At 38.5% G+C, this 19603-nt stretch overlaps 1 protein-coding gene across 1 annotated transcript in view; it reads right to left on the reverse strand.

Moving 5' to 3' along the window:
- The window catches only part of LIN7A (lin-7 homolog A, crumbs cell polarity complex component), a 147655-nt gene extending 129427 nt beyond the window's left edge, over positions 1–18228 (reverse strand). Inside the window, exon 1 of the mRNA XM_003811659.6 lies at positions 14759–18228. Within this exon, the coding sequence (XP_003811707.1) occupies positions 14759–14840 (82 nt within the window). The 5' untranslated portion in view covers positions 14841–18228. The remainder of the gene's footprint in view (positions 1–14758) is intronic.
- Between the last annotated feature and the right edge of the window lie 1375 nt (positions 18229–19603).

Below are 19603 nucleotides of genomic sequence, written 5' to 3' on the forward strand. Positions count from 1 at the left end.
CTGTATAAGAAAAACAGTATACAGAGGGTTCACTACTAACCTTGGCTTCAGGCAGCCCCCGGGGGTCTTGGCACATACCCCCTTGCAGAAGGGGGGGCACTACTGTAGTTGGTAAATCACTATTTCTTGTTATGTCTGTGAGGGTGTTTCTGGAAGAGACTGGAATTTGAGTCAGTGAACTGAGTAAAGAAGATCCACCCTCACCTAATGTGGGCGGGCACCCTAGCTCAGATAAAACAAAAAGGCAGAAGAAAGGTGAACTTGCACTCTTTCTACCGGAGCTGGAAAACCTTTCTACTTTTGTCCTTGGACGTCAGAACTGCAGTTTCTCTGGTTTCTGGACTCTGGGATTTATACCAGCAACCCATTGGGGTTCTCAGGCTTTCTGTCTCAAACTGAGAGTTACACCGCTGTCTTTCCTGGTTCTGAGGGGCCTGTGGGTCTTCTCAGCCTCCATAATTGTGTGAGCCAATTCCTCTGATAAATCCTCTCTCTTAAATGTATAGCTGTATATCTTGCTGGCTCTGTGTCTCTGAAAAACCCTGCCTAATACACTGTCTATGAGTATTTTTGCCTTTTGTACTAAGAAATTAATAACCACTATTAATAAGCACAATCATTTATTTAACATCTGCTATTTTTCAATAATTGTGCTGGACCTTAAAAATATATTACATTTTTAAATTGCTTTACCAACATTGCTACGTAAGTTCCTTTTGTAAGAACTGTACAAAGTTCCGTCCTTTTTTTCTCATACAACATACTCTCCTGGTGTGCCTTCTACCTGTCTGTTCTTTGAAGTCTTTGCAAGCACCTGTGCCTCAATTGTTCCTTGCAAGTTCATGTTCCTCAGAGCTTGCTATAGATTCTATTACTGACCTATGCACTTGCTGTTGATAGTATAGTCTAGTGGTTAAGCTTAAGTTCTCAAGAATCAACCAGACTGAGCTCCATTCCTCCTTGTTTAGCCTCTTTATGCCTCAATTCTCAATTCTTCAAAATACAAATAATGTTTTGTATTTTGTTTGTTGTGAAGATTAATTGAAATGAAAGTTTGTTGTGAGGCTTGTTGCCTTATAAGTTTATTGTGAATATTAATTAAAATGAAACATGAAAAGTGCTAAGCACTATGTCTGTCATGTAGTAAATATTCAGTGTATGTGAGCTGTTGTTATCCTACTCAAAATATGTTATTCTAAATTATCTGCATAATAACTGTCTTCTTCCCTAGAATATTAGCTCTTTCCCTACCCCTGCCTTGGTACTGGGCACTCATTAGGCTATCATTTACTTTACATTGAATGGCTAAGCAAAGGAAATAATAATCAAAGGACTGTGTCACCATGCAAACTGGGTGTCATAATTCCTATATTAAAGATGAAAGAAATACAGTGTGGAGAGGGTAGCAATATTCAAAGCTTTCATAGATGGTAAGTGGCAGAACTGCAATTCAAATCCATATGTATCTAAATCTGAAGCCCATGCATTCTTTCATTTATTGCATTGGGGAAAATGCACCCCTGGGGAGAAGAAGTGGAGAATAAAATAATTGTTGAGCACTTACTATGGACTTGGTCGTGTTCTAAGCACTTGCATGTGTTTTCTCATTAGATATTTACAGCAACCTTATATGGCAGAGACTATAATTATTTTCAGTTTTACAGAGGAAAACTAAAGTACAGAAAGGATAGTAGCAGGTCAAGGTTATATGGCTAGGATGAAGCAGGGATAGACAGGACTGGGACTCAGCCATCTGGATCCAAATCTCACACCCCTAAAGCCATGTTTGCCTGTCTCAGCATTATGTGATGCATTGCAATTAAATAGAACTAAAAAGAAAGTTAAAAGTCACTCTTGGTTATATTTACCCCAGTCAGTTACTTAGTACACATTTGATATCTGTATATGATTAGCTTATCTTAGAAAAATAAAATAAGACAGCTGAACATCTACATAAACTCTAACTCCTGTCCTGAACTATCACTGAATCTCAAAGTCCATCTGTAACAACTTTTACGAATTGTTATTGAATTTTGTCTGTCCATTTCCACTAATATGATGTTCATTAATTCCCAGAAGGCACTGCCTGAGTCTAATTTTAAAGAGAATAAATGTAGGAAATTTTTTTCTTGAATAAAAAATGTCAGTTTATATCCTTCGCTCATTTACCTAGTTTTACCCTCTAAAACTATGCAATATTTGAAGACAAACCACTAATTTACTCAGCAAATGTTTGAGCACATATCTTTCAAGCACTGTGATAGGCAATGAGTACGGAAAGATATATATTAAAACATATTTTTAGGGTGACAGCCATATAGAAGAAAATTTCAACCTCATGTGGTAAGTGTTCTAATAGAATTATTTAAAACGTGTTAATTGAAACATCAAGAAGTATGTGATTTGGGGCAACAGCAGGATGGCAAATTAGGTGAGTATACAGGGCAATTTTTATTTGAACCTCCAGGCATCTCCAAGTGCTTCCTGCTTCTGGAGATACCAAAATAAACTGAGCCCTTGTCTCTTCATATAGCCTGAAGGCAGCAAACATTCTCTGTCCTTGTCTGTTGGCAGGAGGGTGGAAGCACATGATATCCAGGACTCAGCAAAGAAATAATTATCATTGTTGGGTAGTTACTATATGTCAGGCCTGTTCTATGTGCTTTATACACATTAACTCATTTAAAACCAACAATTTTATCGGGTCAGTGCTATTATTACTATTTTCCATTTTACAGATAAGAAAACTGAGACTTATTCAAGTAACTTTGAGGGAAATTGGAGAGCTATTAAGTAGAAAAGCCATGATTCAAACCCAGGCAGGATGGGCTCTGGAGTGTATGTTTTTAAATACAGAAAGATGTGACTTCCCAAACAATACAATACTCCAGAAATGAATTCTAGTGCAATAGAAACTTGAAGAAAATAGTATTAAAATGTCACTTTACAGTTTGCACAGTATTTTGCTGTCCATTATCTCATTTAATCCTCACGACAATCTTGTAAAATAGGCATTAATACCTGACTACCACCCTCTATCCATCTGTTCCATTCTCCTCTTTATTTTCTTTCTTCTAGTTACTGCTTGCTATTGCTTGCACCCTCCAAGATGATGATCATTGCACTAGCTCTTTCCTCTTCTCAAAGTGTTCTTCCAGATCGTCGCATGGTTGTTTCTGCTGTAATGTCACCTCCTTGGAGAGCCCTTCCAGAATCTCATGGTGTAGCTTTCAGTCCTATTCCACTGTTAACTTTTCTTCTCTGCACTTTGCTCTCTGGAATCATACTATTTGTTTACTTATTTAAATATTTTATCTGTTGACTTAACTAGAACATAAGCACAATCACTAACAGAGAATCTATCTTGTTTATTTCTGTATCTCCCTCCCTAAACATAGAGTAAACGTGACATACAGAAGGCATTCAAAAATATAATTTTAGCTTTTTTTGTTCCTATTTTCATTCCTATTTTTAAAATTCCTTCTTTATTATAAATTACTTTTCCATCAATTTTTAACTTATTATTTGAATATAAGGGATTGATTTTTTTTGGACACTATTTAGAAATAGGATCATTGATTTGTGCATATGAAAGGTTGTATAACCTTAGCAAATTCACTAATATTATCTAATAGCTTTGTAGTTGACAATCAATCTGGAAATAATTACTTTGACAGTTTCTATTTAATATTTTGTTATTTATTGTTTTATAACATTGGTTAAATCATTTTTGTGCTTTGTTTGATGTGATGTAAACAGAAATGTTCACTCTCTCACCTATAAATATAATATTTGACAATCCCAGCACTTTGGGAGGCCGAGGCAGGTGGATCACGAGGTCAGGAGATCAAGACCATGGTGGCTAACACGGTGAAACACCGTCTCTACTAAAAATACAAGAAATTAGCCGGGCATGGTGGTGGGAGCCTGTAATCCCACCTACCGGGAGGCCGAGGCAGGAGAATGGGTGAACCCGGGAGGCGGAGCTTACAGTAAGCCGAGATCGCACCACAGCGCTCCAGCCTGGGCAACAGAGCGAGACTCCATCTCAAAAAAAAAAAAAAATTGACATTGGCGGCATTTCATGCCTAGTGTTTGTCAAGTTAAGGAAGTCCTCTACTTAGAGATTACTAAAAGTTGTTTTTTAATCAGATATTAATGTTATCTTTCATCACATGCCTTTATCAATATATACTAAAATGATATGGTTTTTCTCCTTTAATCTGTTAGTGTAAAGAGTTACAGTAAACTATTTTCTTTTCTTTCTTTTCTTTTTTTTTTTTTTTTTTTTTGAGACGGAGTCTCGCTCTGTCACCCAGGCTGGAGTGCAGTGGCGTGATCTCGGCTCACAGCAAGCTCCGCCTTCCGGGTTCAGGCCATTCACCTGCCTCAGCCTCCCAAGTAGCTGGGACTACAGGCGCCCGCCACCACGCCCAGCTAATTTTTTGTATTTTTAGCAGAGACCGGGTTTCACCGTGGTCTGGAGCTCCTGACCTCGTGATCTGCCTGCCTTGGCCTCCCAAAGTGCTGGGATTGCAGGCGTGAGCCACCACGCCCGGCCACAGTAAATTATTTTCTAATGTTGAACTATCCTACTTTTTTGGACACTGATGGTTCTCAACTAGATGGGATAGAACTGCCTTTAAAAAGGGAATGTGGAAATTCATTGGGTATTTTCAGTTAACACAGTGTGATTCAAGCTGGCATTTAGCTCCTGGGAACTAAGGATACTAAACCTCTTATATGACAAATAAACTTAGCGCCCTAACTACCAATGGTGTCTCAGTTGAGAAAAACTGCTAACTGTGAATTTGTTTTTCATCATTTTTTTAAAATTATACTTTAAGTTCTAGGGTACATGTGCACAATGTGCAGGTTTGTTACATAGGCATATATGTGCCATGTTGGTTTGCTGCACCCGTCAACTCGTCATTTACATTAGGTATTTCTCCTCAAGCTATCCCTCCCCATCCCCCCACCTCCCGACAGGCCTGGCTGTGTGATGTTCCCCACCCTGTGTCCATGTGTTCTCATTGTTCGGTTCCCATCTATGAGTGAGAATATGTAGTGTTCGGTTTTCTGTCCTTGTGATAGTTTGCTGAGAATGATGGTTTCCAGCTTCATCCATGTCCCTGCAAAGGACATCAACTCATCCTTTTTTATGGCTGCATAGTATTCCATGGTGTATATGTGCCACATTTTCTTAATCCAGTCTATCATTGATGGACATTTGGGTTGGTTCCAAGTCTTTGCTGTTGTGAATAGTGCTGCAATAAACATACATGTGCATGTGTCTTTATAGTAGCATGATTTATAATCCTTTGGATATATACCCAGTAATGGGATCGCTGGGTCAAATAGCATTTCTAGTTCTAGATCCTTGAGGAATCGCCACACTGTCTTCCACAATGGTTGAACTAATTTACACTCCCACCAAGAGTGTAAAAGTGTTCCTATTTCTCCACATCCTCTCCCACATCTGTTTCCTGACTTTTTAATGATCGCCATTCTAACTGGTGTGAGGTGGCATCCCATTGTGGATTTGATTTGCATTTCTCTGATGACCAGTGATGACATTCACGTGTCTGTTGGCTGCATAAATGTCTTCTTTTGAGGAATGTCTGTTCATATCTTTTGCCCATTTTTTGATGGGGTTGTTTGTTTTTTTCTTGTAAATTTGTTTATTTGTAGATTCTGGATATTAGTCTTTTGTCAGATGGGTAGATTGCAAAAATTTTCTCCCATTCTGTAGGTTGCCTATTCTCTCTGATGATAGTTTCTTTTGCTGTTCAGAAGCTCTTTAGTTTAATTAGATCCCATTTGTCTATTTTGGCTTTTGTTGCCATTTGCTTTTGGTGTTTTAGTCATGAAGTCTTTGCCCATGCCTATGCCCTGAATGGTATTGCCTAGGTTTTCTTCTAGGGTTTTTTATGATTTTAGGTCTTACATTTAAGTCTTTAATCCATCTTGAGTTAATTTTTGTATTGTATTGAGTTTAATTTTCATCATGTTGTAAAACTTATTATTAACATGATTAATATACCAATACAGCTATTCTAATATCTTTTAAATAATCCCTGCTAGGGTATGCTGTATTAGTGTTTTTCTACATTATTAATATTAACTAGTTTTATATTTAATTTTCCAGAGAGTTTTTATAATATTTTGATAATTTAATCACACTGCTCATGGTGAATTTATTATTATGTTGGTGCAAAAGTAATTGCAATCTTTGATATTACCTTCAATGGCAAAAACCTCAATTACTTTTGCACCAACCTGATAAATAAAGTCCTCAATCTTTTCCAAATAAAATACTCTTAAACCAGATTATTCCAGTCAGACACCAGTACAATCAATATGCAATCAGCATTCTAATTTGATTCAATCTAATAAATGAAGGCTACATTCATTTCCTCTAAATTTTATCTCTTTTATTGTAACCTGCCATTCAAGCTAGGAATAATTTTAGGATATTGGCAGGGTTGGCCAAATTATTTGTTATTCCTCCTAGCTTAGTCACCTGTAAAGTTTGTTAAAATATATTCTGTGGTGCTCATTCAAAATATTGGTAACAGTGCCGAACAAGACCATGAACCAAACTTCCTTGGAGAAGTGTTTCTACTAGAAATCCAACAATGCAATCATCCACTTTATGTATTTCCACATTTTCCACAAGGTGTCTGTGAGAGTTGTGGGGTCATGAATATATAATGACACTATGGTATATGTCTGAACTTCTGCAAGGTCTACTCTTAGTGATTTTCCACGTAGCCTCTGGGATCACCACTTTCTTTTCTAAGTGCCAATATCTCATTCTTTTAAATATATATATGTATACACACACACACATTTTATATATATTTTAAAATATATATATGGGCCAAGAGGCAACAAATAGATTGCCCTATAGTTTCCCAAAACACCTTTGTCATCTTTTTGGAAGCCAGGTTATTTGTCCATCAGCAATTACTGCTCTTCTCCAATTTTTCTCAAAAATCACTTTCAGCAGTCCCTCAACTACATTCCCCATTTTTTCTTCATTATTGTTAAATAGACCCAGCTGTGATTTCATGCTATGTTTCTCCATCTATCTTATGGGTTTAAATCTTATAGCCATGTTGTGACTCCCATTATTCTATCTTTTTTTAGTTAAAGGTAATCCTTTAATTAATTTAAAAACAAAAGATCTTATATTTAAATATAACTATCTCCACACTGGGCAAGTAAACAAAAGTTGCACAAACAGACTTGGACTAGCTTTATTGTTTCTAAGGAAAATTACCATCAATGGAAATTAGACACCCTAGCTTTATGTCCAAGATAGGTAGATACTTGAATATAACTACAAAATAAGTTTCAATCCCTCATGATTTTTTTCAAGTGGTTTTCAGGCATATTTATTTTTATTGGACAAGTGTTTGAATTCAGTTAGTATATTACTTAGCAAAATTCAATCTTTTTTTTAAAAGATCTCAATTGAATAAACCAGAACTAAAGCATGGATGAAATTAATACAATTTTTAAGGTTAAGTTCACATTTGGTAGTGCAGAGTGAGTTCAAGTTAAATCCATTTTAATTTGTTTATTAGGACATAGTTCTGACATTCATGTATTTATGGTTAAAAAAATTGAAAAGCGTAGCTTATATATATGTGTGTGGAGGGGGGCAATTCTATAGCAACTCCACCCATTTAAAAAACCTTTTCAGTTGTATTCTGACATTAGCTTGTGCGATTCAATTCATAAGTTAAAACAGCAGGGTAAATGCAGACAACTGAAACAGGGCTATGACTATCAAAACCAACACCTCACATTCTTTCTTGGCCCTGGAGAGCACTACACTTTTAGGAGCCAGCTACATACACAGAGAGGCAAAGTGACATCCTAAGGTAGCCATTACTTTTGCATTATTTTAGGTTAGAAGGCTTTTGTTTTGTTTTGTTTTGTTGCATTAAGAATAATCCATGACAGCTAAGTCTTGCTAAGCCAATTTTATTCATTCATTCACTCATTCAATCAACAAATATAAAGAGCGTGCCAACTATGTGCCACACAATGTGCTGGGTTCTACATAAACAAACCCGACATGGTCTCTGACCTGATGGAAAGTATATCCTAACAGGCAAATGTCATGACTTTAAGAAAAGAACTCAAAGAGATACTGGCATTGTGCATATAACACCATCTCTAATACCCAGGACAACTTCCTATTTGATAGTACTCCCTAGATGTTTTCTTTCCTCTACTTAAGAGCTAGGCCTTAGTTGTGATCCCTGAAAAACAACACTCATAAGCAAGAGCATTAATTTCATAACTGACAGGAGCACACCAAATACATTTCAGGGCTCGGATGAATGACACACCAAACTAGAAAGGATTCACCAAATTTCTTATTTTTGTAACCAAAATGCTTTAGAGATTTGAGTCATTCTCTTTGTAACTTTTAATTATCAAATAAAAAACAGGCTGGGTGCAGTGGCTCTTGCCTGTAATTCCAGCACTTTGGGAGGCTGAGGCACGCGCATCACCTGAGGTCAGGAGTTCCAGACCAGCCTGGCCAACATGGCAAAAACCCGTCTCTATTAAAAAATACAAAAACATCAGCTGGGCCTGGTGGTGTTGCCTGTTGCCTCCTCGGGAGGCTGAGGCCAGAGAATCACTTAAACCCAAAAGGCTGAGGTTGCAGTGAGCCGAGATCACACCACCACACTCCTGCCTGGGCAACAGAGAAAGACTCTGTCAAAAAGAAAAAAAAAAAAAAAAATGGAAAACTCCTGGAGTGTTTTGTAACTATATAGTGTGAAAGGAAACACTCATTGATTTACAAAGAAATAAAAAAGTTCAGTTCAATTTTTTAATATTTGCTGGAGCCCAGAGAAAATATGAGAGAGCAAGCAAGCGCTTACTTGTTTGTACACTAAAACACATGCGGCTGCTGCTATGGGAAGGATTTAGGACAAGAGACATAAAATATAGTCAGCCCTCCTCTTTTCTACCCCTGATCAAAACACCAGGGCATACATCTTGAAAACGACATAAAGACTAACCTAATTTTTATTTTCCTTCTTCCTTAATCTTTCTCCGTGTCAAATTAAAACAAACAAACAAACTAGGAGTAAGAGAAGGGGCAAACCCCTCTGGAGTGTAAGCAAAAGCAATTTTCTGGCAAATACAGATTTTATAAAAACCGGTGAATAAAGCTGATTAGAAAACCTATAGGCTTCCCAGGGCTTGAATCGGAAGACGCATGAAGTAATAAGCTCTGCCTGCCTTGAAAAGTGAAAAGGGAAAAGAGAAAAACTGTAATGTATCACAAATTCTATGACAAGTGTGGCACCCATGGGATAGTTATTTGCATTCAATTTTTGTTCTTATGCTTGTTTTCCATAAGGTTGAAATCCACAAAATAAAAGTTCTTGGTTTTATAGCAGATTTTTTAAAGGACAAAAGTTTGATTTGTCTTAAATGAAAAGCACACTAGGATTTGTTTAATCAATATTTTAAATTACGACTTATTTTAGAAGCCAAGAAATAAAGATTTCCATTTTCATTTTTGCAACTTGTCCAAAATGAATTTAACTCACGGAAAAGTTAGATGATAGTAATACCAACCTTGTATCTTATGTAAGCATTTAAATGCAGATTGGAAGCTACTAATCATGTCATAAGGAAAGTATTAGAAATGTTTTAATTATTCATTTTTCTCCAAGAGTTGGTTTTGTATTATTCCTTCATAAGCCATGAGTATTCAAGAGCCATTTGGCTTAAAAATTAAGGGAACAGAGTAAGCAAAAGTAAAATTTGAAGAGTTATTTTGTATTATCTTCTCTGACCTTGAGATGAAAAGTGAAGGAGAATTGGAGCTACCATACTTTAGAAAGTCCCTAAATCCATGCGGTCTTTAATTCCTGAAGCATTTCTATGTTCTTTAATATCCACGTGTTAAGTATTAAGGATTGCATTCTGCTTTGTTCCCTTGAGTTTAGCTGAAGGTCATTCCTGGTTTTAAAGATTAAAATCTGAGCAAACTAACCTCTGATGTAGAGAAGAGTTGCTATGAACATTTTAAGGTCTGGAAGAGAAGAATTCCACACTAATCTCCTTATCAGTATCTTCTCTTTGTTACAAGGGTAAATGACATGTACTACTTTCTATACCACTGTCTAACATAAAATATTGGACTAAAATTGAATATATCTCCTCTTATGACCACTTGGATTCAACATGTAGATTTATGCATAGTGACATGTAAATTACAGTGCTCAGTATATTTCTAAAAATCGAATTATAATATATGATGTTTTAGCCTTGTAATACAAAGAAGCAAAAAGCTGATCTATAGATTTTCTTGGCATATATAATTAAATTTCTACCCCAGGATGCATAATTAATGCGTTATTATTTCTTGGTAATTTCAGTTTTTGATCATTTTCTTGGTTATAAATGTAAAAACTGAAAGACAGATAAGTTGTGACTGTGGACCTGCTTTTATGTATACTCTTCACTCTCTCCAGAATGCTTTTCCTAAGGATCTTATTAATCTAATACACCAAAACATAGTTTAAATTTTGCTTTCTCAGCGAGCCTTCCTCGACCAATGCTAACCAAACAGGCCCTTCTCTGTTATTCTCTATTCCAACCACATGTTTATTTTCTTCAGAGCACTTCAAATTTCAACTAATCTGAAATTCTAATTATGAGTTACATCATCTGACCCCCGGCTACCAACTTTACACATCCCATTTTTCATATTCTTCCCTCTCTCACTTTTTCACACTGACCTTCCTGGGTGTTCCCAGTATGCACAGGAGTTCCCCCTCCTGAAGACATTTCCCCAGGTATCTGCAACTTTGCCTCCTCACTTTCTACAGGACTCTTCTCAAATGTCACTGATTCAGGAGGGTGTTCCTTTACTAACACATCTAAAACAGCAGCCCCCATTTATAGCACTCTCCTTTACCCAGTTTTATTTCTTCTCCTTGGCACTTGTAGTTGTATATGTATGTGTTCATTGTGTGACTCTCATTAGCATGCAAATGCCATTAGATTTTATTTATTTTGTTCATTAGCACTGGCACAGTGTATAAAACAATGTTTGGCATAAGTCTGGTGCACAATATTTATTTGTTAAATTAATTAATTAAGCCCTTACTTATCATCCGTCTCTGCCATTAGACTCGTAAGGACCACAAAAGCAGAAACTTTTGTTTCTGGTATTCCTCCAGCATCTTGCATATAGTAGGTGATAAATGAATATTGAATGAATTAATATTTGCCTCTGTGTGTATTTTAATCTCCCTCTCCTAGTAGGTTCTAATTACCACAAAAAGTAGAATTATGTCTCTTTATCACACCAGTGTGTACCAATCCCACAACAGGGTCTGGCTTATGATAGGTACTCATTAAGTGAAGGATATCAAGGACTGGGACCAAAGCCAATAAGAACTTACAATGACCATAGCCACCCAGAGGCCTTTACAGGGTTGATCTCAGGTCTTAATGGCAGATCAAAAAGAGTTTTGGATAGGCACAGGGCCATGAAAATCTGAAATCACCTTGTTCATCCTTTTGGGGCCCAGCCTAGACCTTGAAAAAGCTTACTTCCCAGAGCAGACCCAAGAAGCTAGGTGCAGACTTCTGAGTTTCTTACTTTCAGATATATCTTTCAAATTTGGAAAGCAGTAAATCTAAATTTCGATCCCTAGCTTTGATTTGTTTGCTTAAAACATTTGCCCTGAAGACTATATCCATGTATGATGTCAAAAGGTAGCAAGCAAAAATAATTCAATTGTAATATAAAAATCTCCACTAAATAGTAGAGCAACTTGAAAATATCTCTTATCATCACTTTTTCATGCTTTTTCATTTGTAAAATGAAGATACCAAAAAAGAACTATCAGCTCTAAAATTGTGGATTATATATTCAGATTTGCTGGGATGCCCTTGGGAGGCTTTGTCAAGCACCTTCTTCCCTTCCTCTCCTTTGCCCACCTGCCACAATTCCTCTTGGTTAAACATCACAGTTTTAGTGAGCTATTGTTACTGACGGCAATCCATCAAGTGTATAGGGGAAAGCTAGGTTGAGAATCTCTGGCCTATGTTATCACTATCATCCTTTCCATGGTTAAAATACTGTGAATCTATGAAATGCACCTCAGTTCACTAGGAAATCACTATATTTTAACATTGCTTAAGTTACTGCTATCCTGAGTTTACTTACACCAACTTAACATTATTTTTTTATTGTACTGTGAGTCAGGGACTATAGCAGACACTGAGAATTCAAAGATGAATTTAGAAATGGTCTCTTCCCTCACGGAGTTCTATCCAATAGGGATAGACAAATGCAACAGAGTGTGATAAATGCTTTAATGGGGCCAAAGCAGCAAGTCAATTTAGAGCGCATCAAAGGGTACCAAAGCAGCCTGGGAGAGAGGTGATCTGGAAAATCTCCCAGTAGGTGACCAAAAACTGAGTCCTAACTCTAATTAATTGAATTATAGACTGCTAAAGCTGCACAGTGTTAGAATCATCTAATTCAAACTCCTGATGTGGCACAGAGAGAATCTGATGTCCAGAGAGGCTGATGTATGCAGAGTGAGTATCAGAGTTGCAGCTAGGACCCAGATATGTAATACTGGGTTGCCTCTTTAAAAATGCACCTTTTTTGAAGGGAAATTTTTAGAAACTTTTCCTTCATCAGTTTAATAATGAAAGTAATTAATCATATTTGAATAAGATACAGAGAACAATATTTATATATATTGACTTTATGCTCAGTGGTGATGCCAATAACCCATCATCTCTTGGTTATAGATTTTCCATGAGCTGCTGATGAATTTTTTTCAGACTCATCCACAGGGTAACCCTGCTTGTCTCCTGAGCTACTGCATGTACGTAATTACACTCAGAAGGACAAGTAGAGTTTGGCTGTGAACAAGAGCAAACTTTAAAAATAAATCTTAGTCCGATTAGCACCTCCTCTCATCAACTGACTGAGGCATCTAAGGGCTAAGGTAAAACCCAACATTGAAATATTTGTATTATTAGTAGTAGTGGTAGTATATAAAATGACTCAGGTATGCAATCTTCTTGGAGTTTTTGCTCCTAACATAGTCACTTGATTTGGGATGTTTAACGACTGTGATTTTGTAATGGGACAATATAAGAAGAGCTCATTACATTAAAACATAAACACTTGGGAAGCTCATAGTTTCTGATAGCTTGCCATCTGTTTGGTTCTTACCGGCAATGGATTTATCCTGCTTAGTGCAGATGATGATATTGTGGGTAAAATCATGGATTATACAATGGATTTCTGAGGTCTTTAACTACTGTTATTAATTTTGCCAGCTTACAAATCAACATCTTCTAATATAAAATCAATTACATTTTATTTTTCAACTCTTACCCTAAGAAAGGTTGCTATGGGCACCACATAACATCTGTTCTGGCGCCAACAGATTGCGTTAAAGTCACCCACAGTCTCTCCAAATTAAAAACCTCAAACTGAGTTCACTGGCTTTGTTACTGTACTCTCAGCAGGATGCTCTTTTGCCTTGCCCATCGTTCAGTTTAATCCTCTAGAAAGAAAATTTTTAGAGGTACATCGGACTAAATCATTTTCTTCTGAGTACACCATTTCCAAATGGCCGCCCAGGGTCCTAAATCCGGCGGCTGCGGAGAGGGACTAGAGGGTGTCCTCCTCTGCAGAGCCGTAGGACTCGAGCGCCTTCATCACTGGACGCTGGAAGCCAGGAAGGAAACCCACACACTCAGGGACAGGTATAACCCCACAGGGGTGCACCAGTGAGGCCCCGATCGCAGCAGAGGACTCCATCCCTGAGCTTGGTGGGGGCGTCCTGGGGAGGAAGCGAACACTTTCCCCGTTCAAGTCAGAGAGCAGGACTCACTGGGTGGCAGGTCAGAAGTTGAATTTTAACCCGACCTGCGCTTTGTCCCCGCGCCTTCCGCAGCCTGGGCGCCGCGGTGGCACCGAGCTGGGAGAGGACACGAGAGGCTGGCGCGGGAGAAGCAGAGAGTTGCTACCCACCGGGAGCTGCCGGCGGCAGGAGCAGACGCGACCCTCGCCGCTTTCGAACGCGAAGCCGCGGAGAGCCGATCTCGGCTGCTGGGGCTCGGCTCCCCGCGCTCTGCCTTGCCCTTTCGGCAGAGGGCAGCTCCCTGCCTGCTGCAGCCCCGCCACTGTGCACCCGGCAGCCCAGGGGTGCGCCCAGCCCGCCCCCCGAGTGGCCGCCGGGACTCCAGCAGTTGGACCGATCCTCGCCCTCCGGCGCCTGGACAAACTTCCTTCCTCCCGGGCCCCTGCGCCAAGCAGGCTGACAGGCGGCTCCCTCGCCGGTCTCCTCTGGGCTCCGGCCGGGCGAGCTTGCTCTCTGTCCCTCTCCAACCCCGAGCCCCTGGCGCCTATAGCCGTCCCCGCGCAGCGGCTCCAACAAAACCAGAGGACCGGAGACGACCTGGCGAGGGTCTGGGAGTGGCAGCGGGGACCCCAGAGCCAGAAGGAGGCGTCCCCTCGGCGGGGCGAGTACAGTGGGAAGGGGCAGCGGGAACGCAGCGGGGAGAGAAAGGGGAAGAAAGTGTTCTGTTCTCGGCGCGAACGCCTTCCTGGCTCGTCCTCGTTCCCCTTCTCCTCCTGCCTGAGCGCGTCCCATGTCCCGTTGGGAATTGGCAGGCGGGGGAGGGAGGAGGGGAGAGGGGACGCGGTGGCCTGGCGAGCGAGCCGCTCCCTTACCTCTGTCCAGGGTGAGCGGCTGGACCACTGTCAATGTCGCCATGTCTGCCGTGGGAGCCGAAGTGACGCTCGGCTTCAGCATCAGCAACCGCTCGTAGTGAGAAAAAAAGGAGGAGATTGGGGGCGGGGGTGGAGAGGGAAGACGGAAAGGAGGGGGAGGAGGGGGAAGGAAGGAAGGTGGTGGTGGTGGAGAAGAAAGCTTGGGTGGGTTGGTAGCCAGATGGAGACGCAACTGTTCCGCGGCGGCAGATCTTCAGTTGCGGTGCGGAGCTGAGCAGGTATCCGAGAGCGACTGCATCGCCGGGCTCTGGGAGGGAAGGCTCTGCCCTAGAACTTTGCTATTCCACCCCCAGGAGCGCTGGGTGGGTGTAGCTGGCGGGCTGCTTCCTTTCAACTTTCCACTCTAATAAAATGGTCAGAATATACGTGTGTGCATGCGTGTGCGTGTGTGTATCAGGGGAAGAGAGAGGATGGAAAGGGGATATGGGGAAGGGAGTGGGAGATGAGTTTTCTCAGATTAAGAGAAATTGCCAATCCAATAATCCCATCCCCTTTAGAGAGAAAATGCTTCCATTATCAGAAATGTTTGGGATGTAATTACATTTGCAGTTAATTTCTGTTGAAGTTTTTCGGAATGTTGACCTATAACGGCATATAAAGATAACTGACTAAAGGCCAGCGTTCCATCAGTAGGTGTTCATTTAGGACCTGAGTATATTGCCTGGAGAAAAAAAAAAGGCAAACCTCTTAAAAGTGCTTCAAAATAAAAAACGTGTAGGTAAGTTTCGATCGCTAAGTTTTTCTTTTTCAAGCCACTGTTAATACATTACCAATTCAGTAAATGTAGCTCAGAAACAAGTACAGTGTTCAGATTTTCTCCGAATTTTTTACATACCACATCCTGTAAACATGCCCCACTCCCCCTCACCCACCCAGCAACAAAAACTTTGCTAGTAATGTCCAAACTGATTTTGGTTGTCTATGACTACGTTTGAAAAATATGTACCTAGCACTTTTCATGTTGATTTCTAACCAGTGGTTCAGAGATGCCACTTATCGATTGATTAACATATATGCCAGGAATTGAGATAGAAGAGTTACATTGCCTTGTGCCACGCCTTGATTTAGGAGTTCGATTTAGTCTCCGACTTCCTGTAGCCTGTAATCTAGTGGGAGATGGTGTTATTAAAAACCTGACTTTAGAGTCAGTTGATCAGGATTAAATTACAAGAGCCTTCAAATACTGGCTGTGACCTCTTCGCCCCAATAAAAAGGCTACTTTCACTATCTTGTCATAGTAGGGATTCATTTCCTGACTACGAAATCAAGAAACATAAAGAAACCTTCTATAAGCTGAATAGGGGTGACTGTGGGTGCAGGATTGGAAATGACAAAGCTGCCTCCATCTTGTTTCCTGTGACAGAGCTGAATTGTTTGGGCTAGCAATAAACTCTAAAAGGCAGATACTGTTTTATAGCAAAATATTTGCATATAATTGATGCCATTTTCTTCTGATTACAGATAGGATTTCTGAAGGTCTTTTTCATTTTATAGTCTACAACTGAATTTTAAAAAACAACATTTCACCAATGTGGGAAAGCCAAAGATGATTGGCCATATATAGACTTAACAGACCCTAAAAACAAACCTAAAATAGTAGTTCGATATGCTTATTTTTATTTAGTATTTAAGAAAGAATGCTGATCTTGACATTTGAGTCTTAGTTATGTACTCTTCGGAAGTCACACAATCTCTCACAGATCCTGTTTCCTCCTCTGTCATACAATGGAAATAATATCATTCAATGTCACAGAGATCTGTCATATGAGGAAACTAATTCTACCTTGCAATCTCACTGAGTTTTGTGAGGGTCTAATGGAGTCATACATGTGACTGTGCTTTGAAAACAGTAAAGAATATACAAATTTATTTATACAAGCATACATCCCCTGGAACCGTGTGGTAAGCTCTGTGCTAGGTGCTAACCATGCAAAGATTAATGAGATGGCCCCCTTTCTGCCCAGTCTTGCTTGGGAGACAGTGAGCAAACCATAAGCTTCTGTGCAGTAAGTACTCTAAGCACTATTAAAAGGAAGTGCCCTTGGTGGGCAGAGGTTGCAAAAACAACTTTGGTTTTTTACCATTATTCACATGCCCTGAATTAAGCAACAGAAAGAAGTTGAGATGAGCGCAATGATACCAGAGTGTGTTACAAGCTTTTGCACAAAATTATTAAACCTCACTCAGTAACTGAGGATAAAAGAACATACAAATCCCTTGACTTCTAATGTAGTTATTTTACAACATCCTTTATTAGGGAATATGTATTTAAGCAACTTGATTCATCAGCCCAAAAGTCATAAATTGTACCCATTCCAACACAAATCCCTGATTGTGGTGTCAGTGAAGGTAGAGTTTTCTTTGTCTTTTTGTTTCCTGATGCATCCTCAGGACTAAACATTTCATAGCATATTTCTGGACTTCTGCCTTGAGCTTCCTATTTGAAATTTGCTCTGTCATTCTTTCTCTGTGTTGACTCTGTAGGGTTGTTGTTGTTTTTAAATCAAGATTAAAAGAGAAATTAAAAGGAAGCATAAATCACCATAAATTCATATGTTATTATTTTTAGTAGTGGAAAGTTCATTCCCTTTAGCTTATGTCTACACAGGTGTAGAAAATTACTAAAAATTCATTATCCATTAGAATTTGTTTTTATGAATAAATACTATCTCTCCAATAATATTTGTGAATTTCGTTTTGAGACATGCAGGGATATACTTGATCTAGTCACATGCCAGTTGCTTTGCTGTGTATTTACCTGAGAATTGTTAAAATATTTGTAATTATGCTTTTATCTTAGCTATTTGTTTACAAAATCACTACACTCTTTCATTAAATGATATGTAGAAATTTAGTTTAATGGTAACTATATTTTCATGGAGTTAACTAATTCAATAAATACTTATTGAGCACTTATATGTGCCAGACTTTGTGCTAAGTTGGTCTCTCCCTTTCTTTCCAGCCCAGAAAAGTAGGTATTTTTATGCCGTTTTGAAGATAAGTAAACTGAAGCTCACAGAGGTTACACAACTTGCTTAAGAATAGTAGCACCTGGCTTCACAATCTCCTGTGCTTTCCACTAAGAAACATCACACTTTGTTCTTTTTTTTTTTTTTTTTTTTTTGAGATGGAGTCTCATTCTGTCGCACAGGCTGCAGTGCAGTGACGCGATTTCTGCTCACTGCAACCTTCGCCCGCAGGGTTCAAGCGATTCTCCTGACTCAGCCTCCCAAATAGTTGGGCCTACAGGCGCCCGCCACCATGCCTAGCTAATTTTTGTGTTTTTTATGGAGGCGGGGCTTCACCATTATGGTCAGGCTGGCCTCGAACTCCTGACCTCAAGTGATCCGTCTCCTCAGCCTCCCAAAGTGCTGGAATTACAGGCATGAACCACCACGCTGGGCCTCATCACACTTTATTCTATGTTGTTGAAGATTTAGTGATTTCAGCCTTTTATTTCAGAATTCCAGATAAGTATATATATGTTTATAAAATCTTTTAAGAGATATATCAATATATATCTATTAAGATATATATCTTTTAAGAGATATAAATATATATTATAAATCTATTTTAATATAATATTAATAAATATATTTAATACATGTGAAATATATTTAATACATATATATGATATATTATATGTATATATACACACACACATCTTTTCTCTCTCTCTTTTATTTTGTGTGTGTGTTGGCTTGAGACATACTCAAAGAGAGGAATGGATGAAGGGAAGTTAGGTCAAAGGACAAAAGAACTATGATACTGGTTCCATTATATATACATATAGGTTAATATTCAAACAACTGCCTATTTGATATATAAAATCTGTTCTTAACAAAATCATTCAAAGCTATGTTAAGGTCGGTTTCACTTAATTGAATTTTTAAAAATTATATGACAAAATCTAGAGAAGGTTTGCATAGAGCATTAGCATACCAAGGAAATGTGTTTAGTTAGATTATAAATGAAGTATAATGAGCACAGTTTCATATGAGAAAATAGCACCTTCAAACTGGAGTTCTTTCAGCCTGGGTGTTAGAAATTGTTTTTGACTGATTCAAGATAACATATTATCTTTCTTAATTCATACAGCTTTGTCAAAATAGCACTAGATTAAGATGAAGTGCCAACCAATACTTTGAAATTTAAATGTTTATTTTTTAAAACCATCATAGAATATCTTACTATATTTAGTTTATCTTTTTTTTTTGATAACTACTTATTTGTCTGTTCATTCAACAAACACTTAATATACTGACTATATGCCAAGCACTGTACTAGGCATTGGGGTATTGCAATGAAGAAGAAAAAGTTCCTGTTCTTACTTGGCTTGTATTCTCTAAGGAAGAGAAAGTCAATAAACAAACAAGAAAGAGAGCAATTAGTGACTAAGTATTGTGCAAAGAATGAATAAATTGATGACTAAACTAGATCTAGAATAATGTCAGAATTACAAAAGACAGGGATAGGGAGAATGGCCTTATAGGGAGCAGGAGAGAAAAGCCAGGGATGAGGGAGCAGGCACAGTGTGTATTTGGGTAAAATCGGCAGTTCATTTTGGAGTATAATTAAAAAAAAAAAAAAAACAAGCCTAAATAGAGCTATTGAGAGTTAGGTGGTGGAAGGTAATATAATTAATGAACAGAAATACAATGAACCTTTCATTAATTTCTTTGTGCCAACCATACAATAAAATGTATGAATACAATCTATGCTAAGAAAAATATTTGTATCATAGCATCTGCATTAAAAATTACTAACTTCAGAATGAAGAGTTAC

The sequence above is a fragment of the Pan paniscus genome, chromosome 10 (assembly GCF_029289425.2).
Source record: "Pan paniscus chromosome 10, NHGRI_mPanPan1-v2.0_pri, whole genome shotgun sequence".
In the NCBI taxonomy this organism is placed as follows: Eukaryota; Metazoa; Chordata; class Mammalia; order Primates; family Hominidae; genus Pan; species Pan paniscus.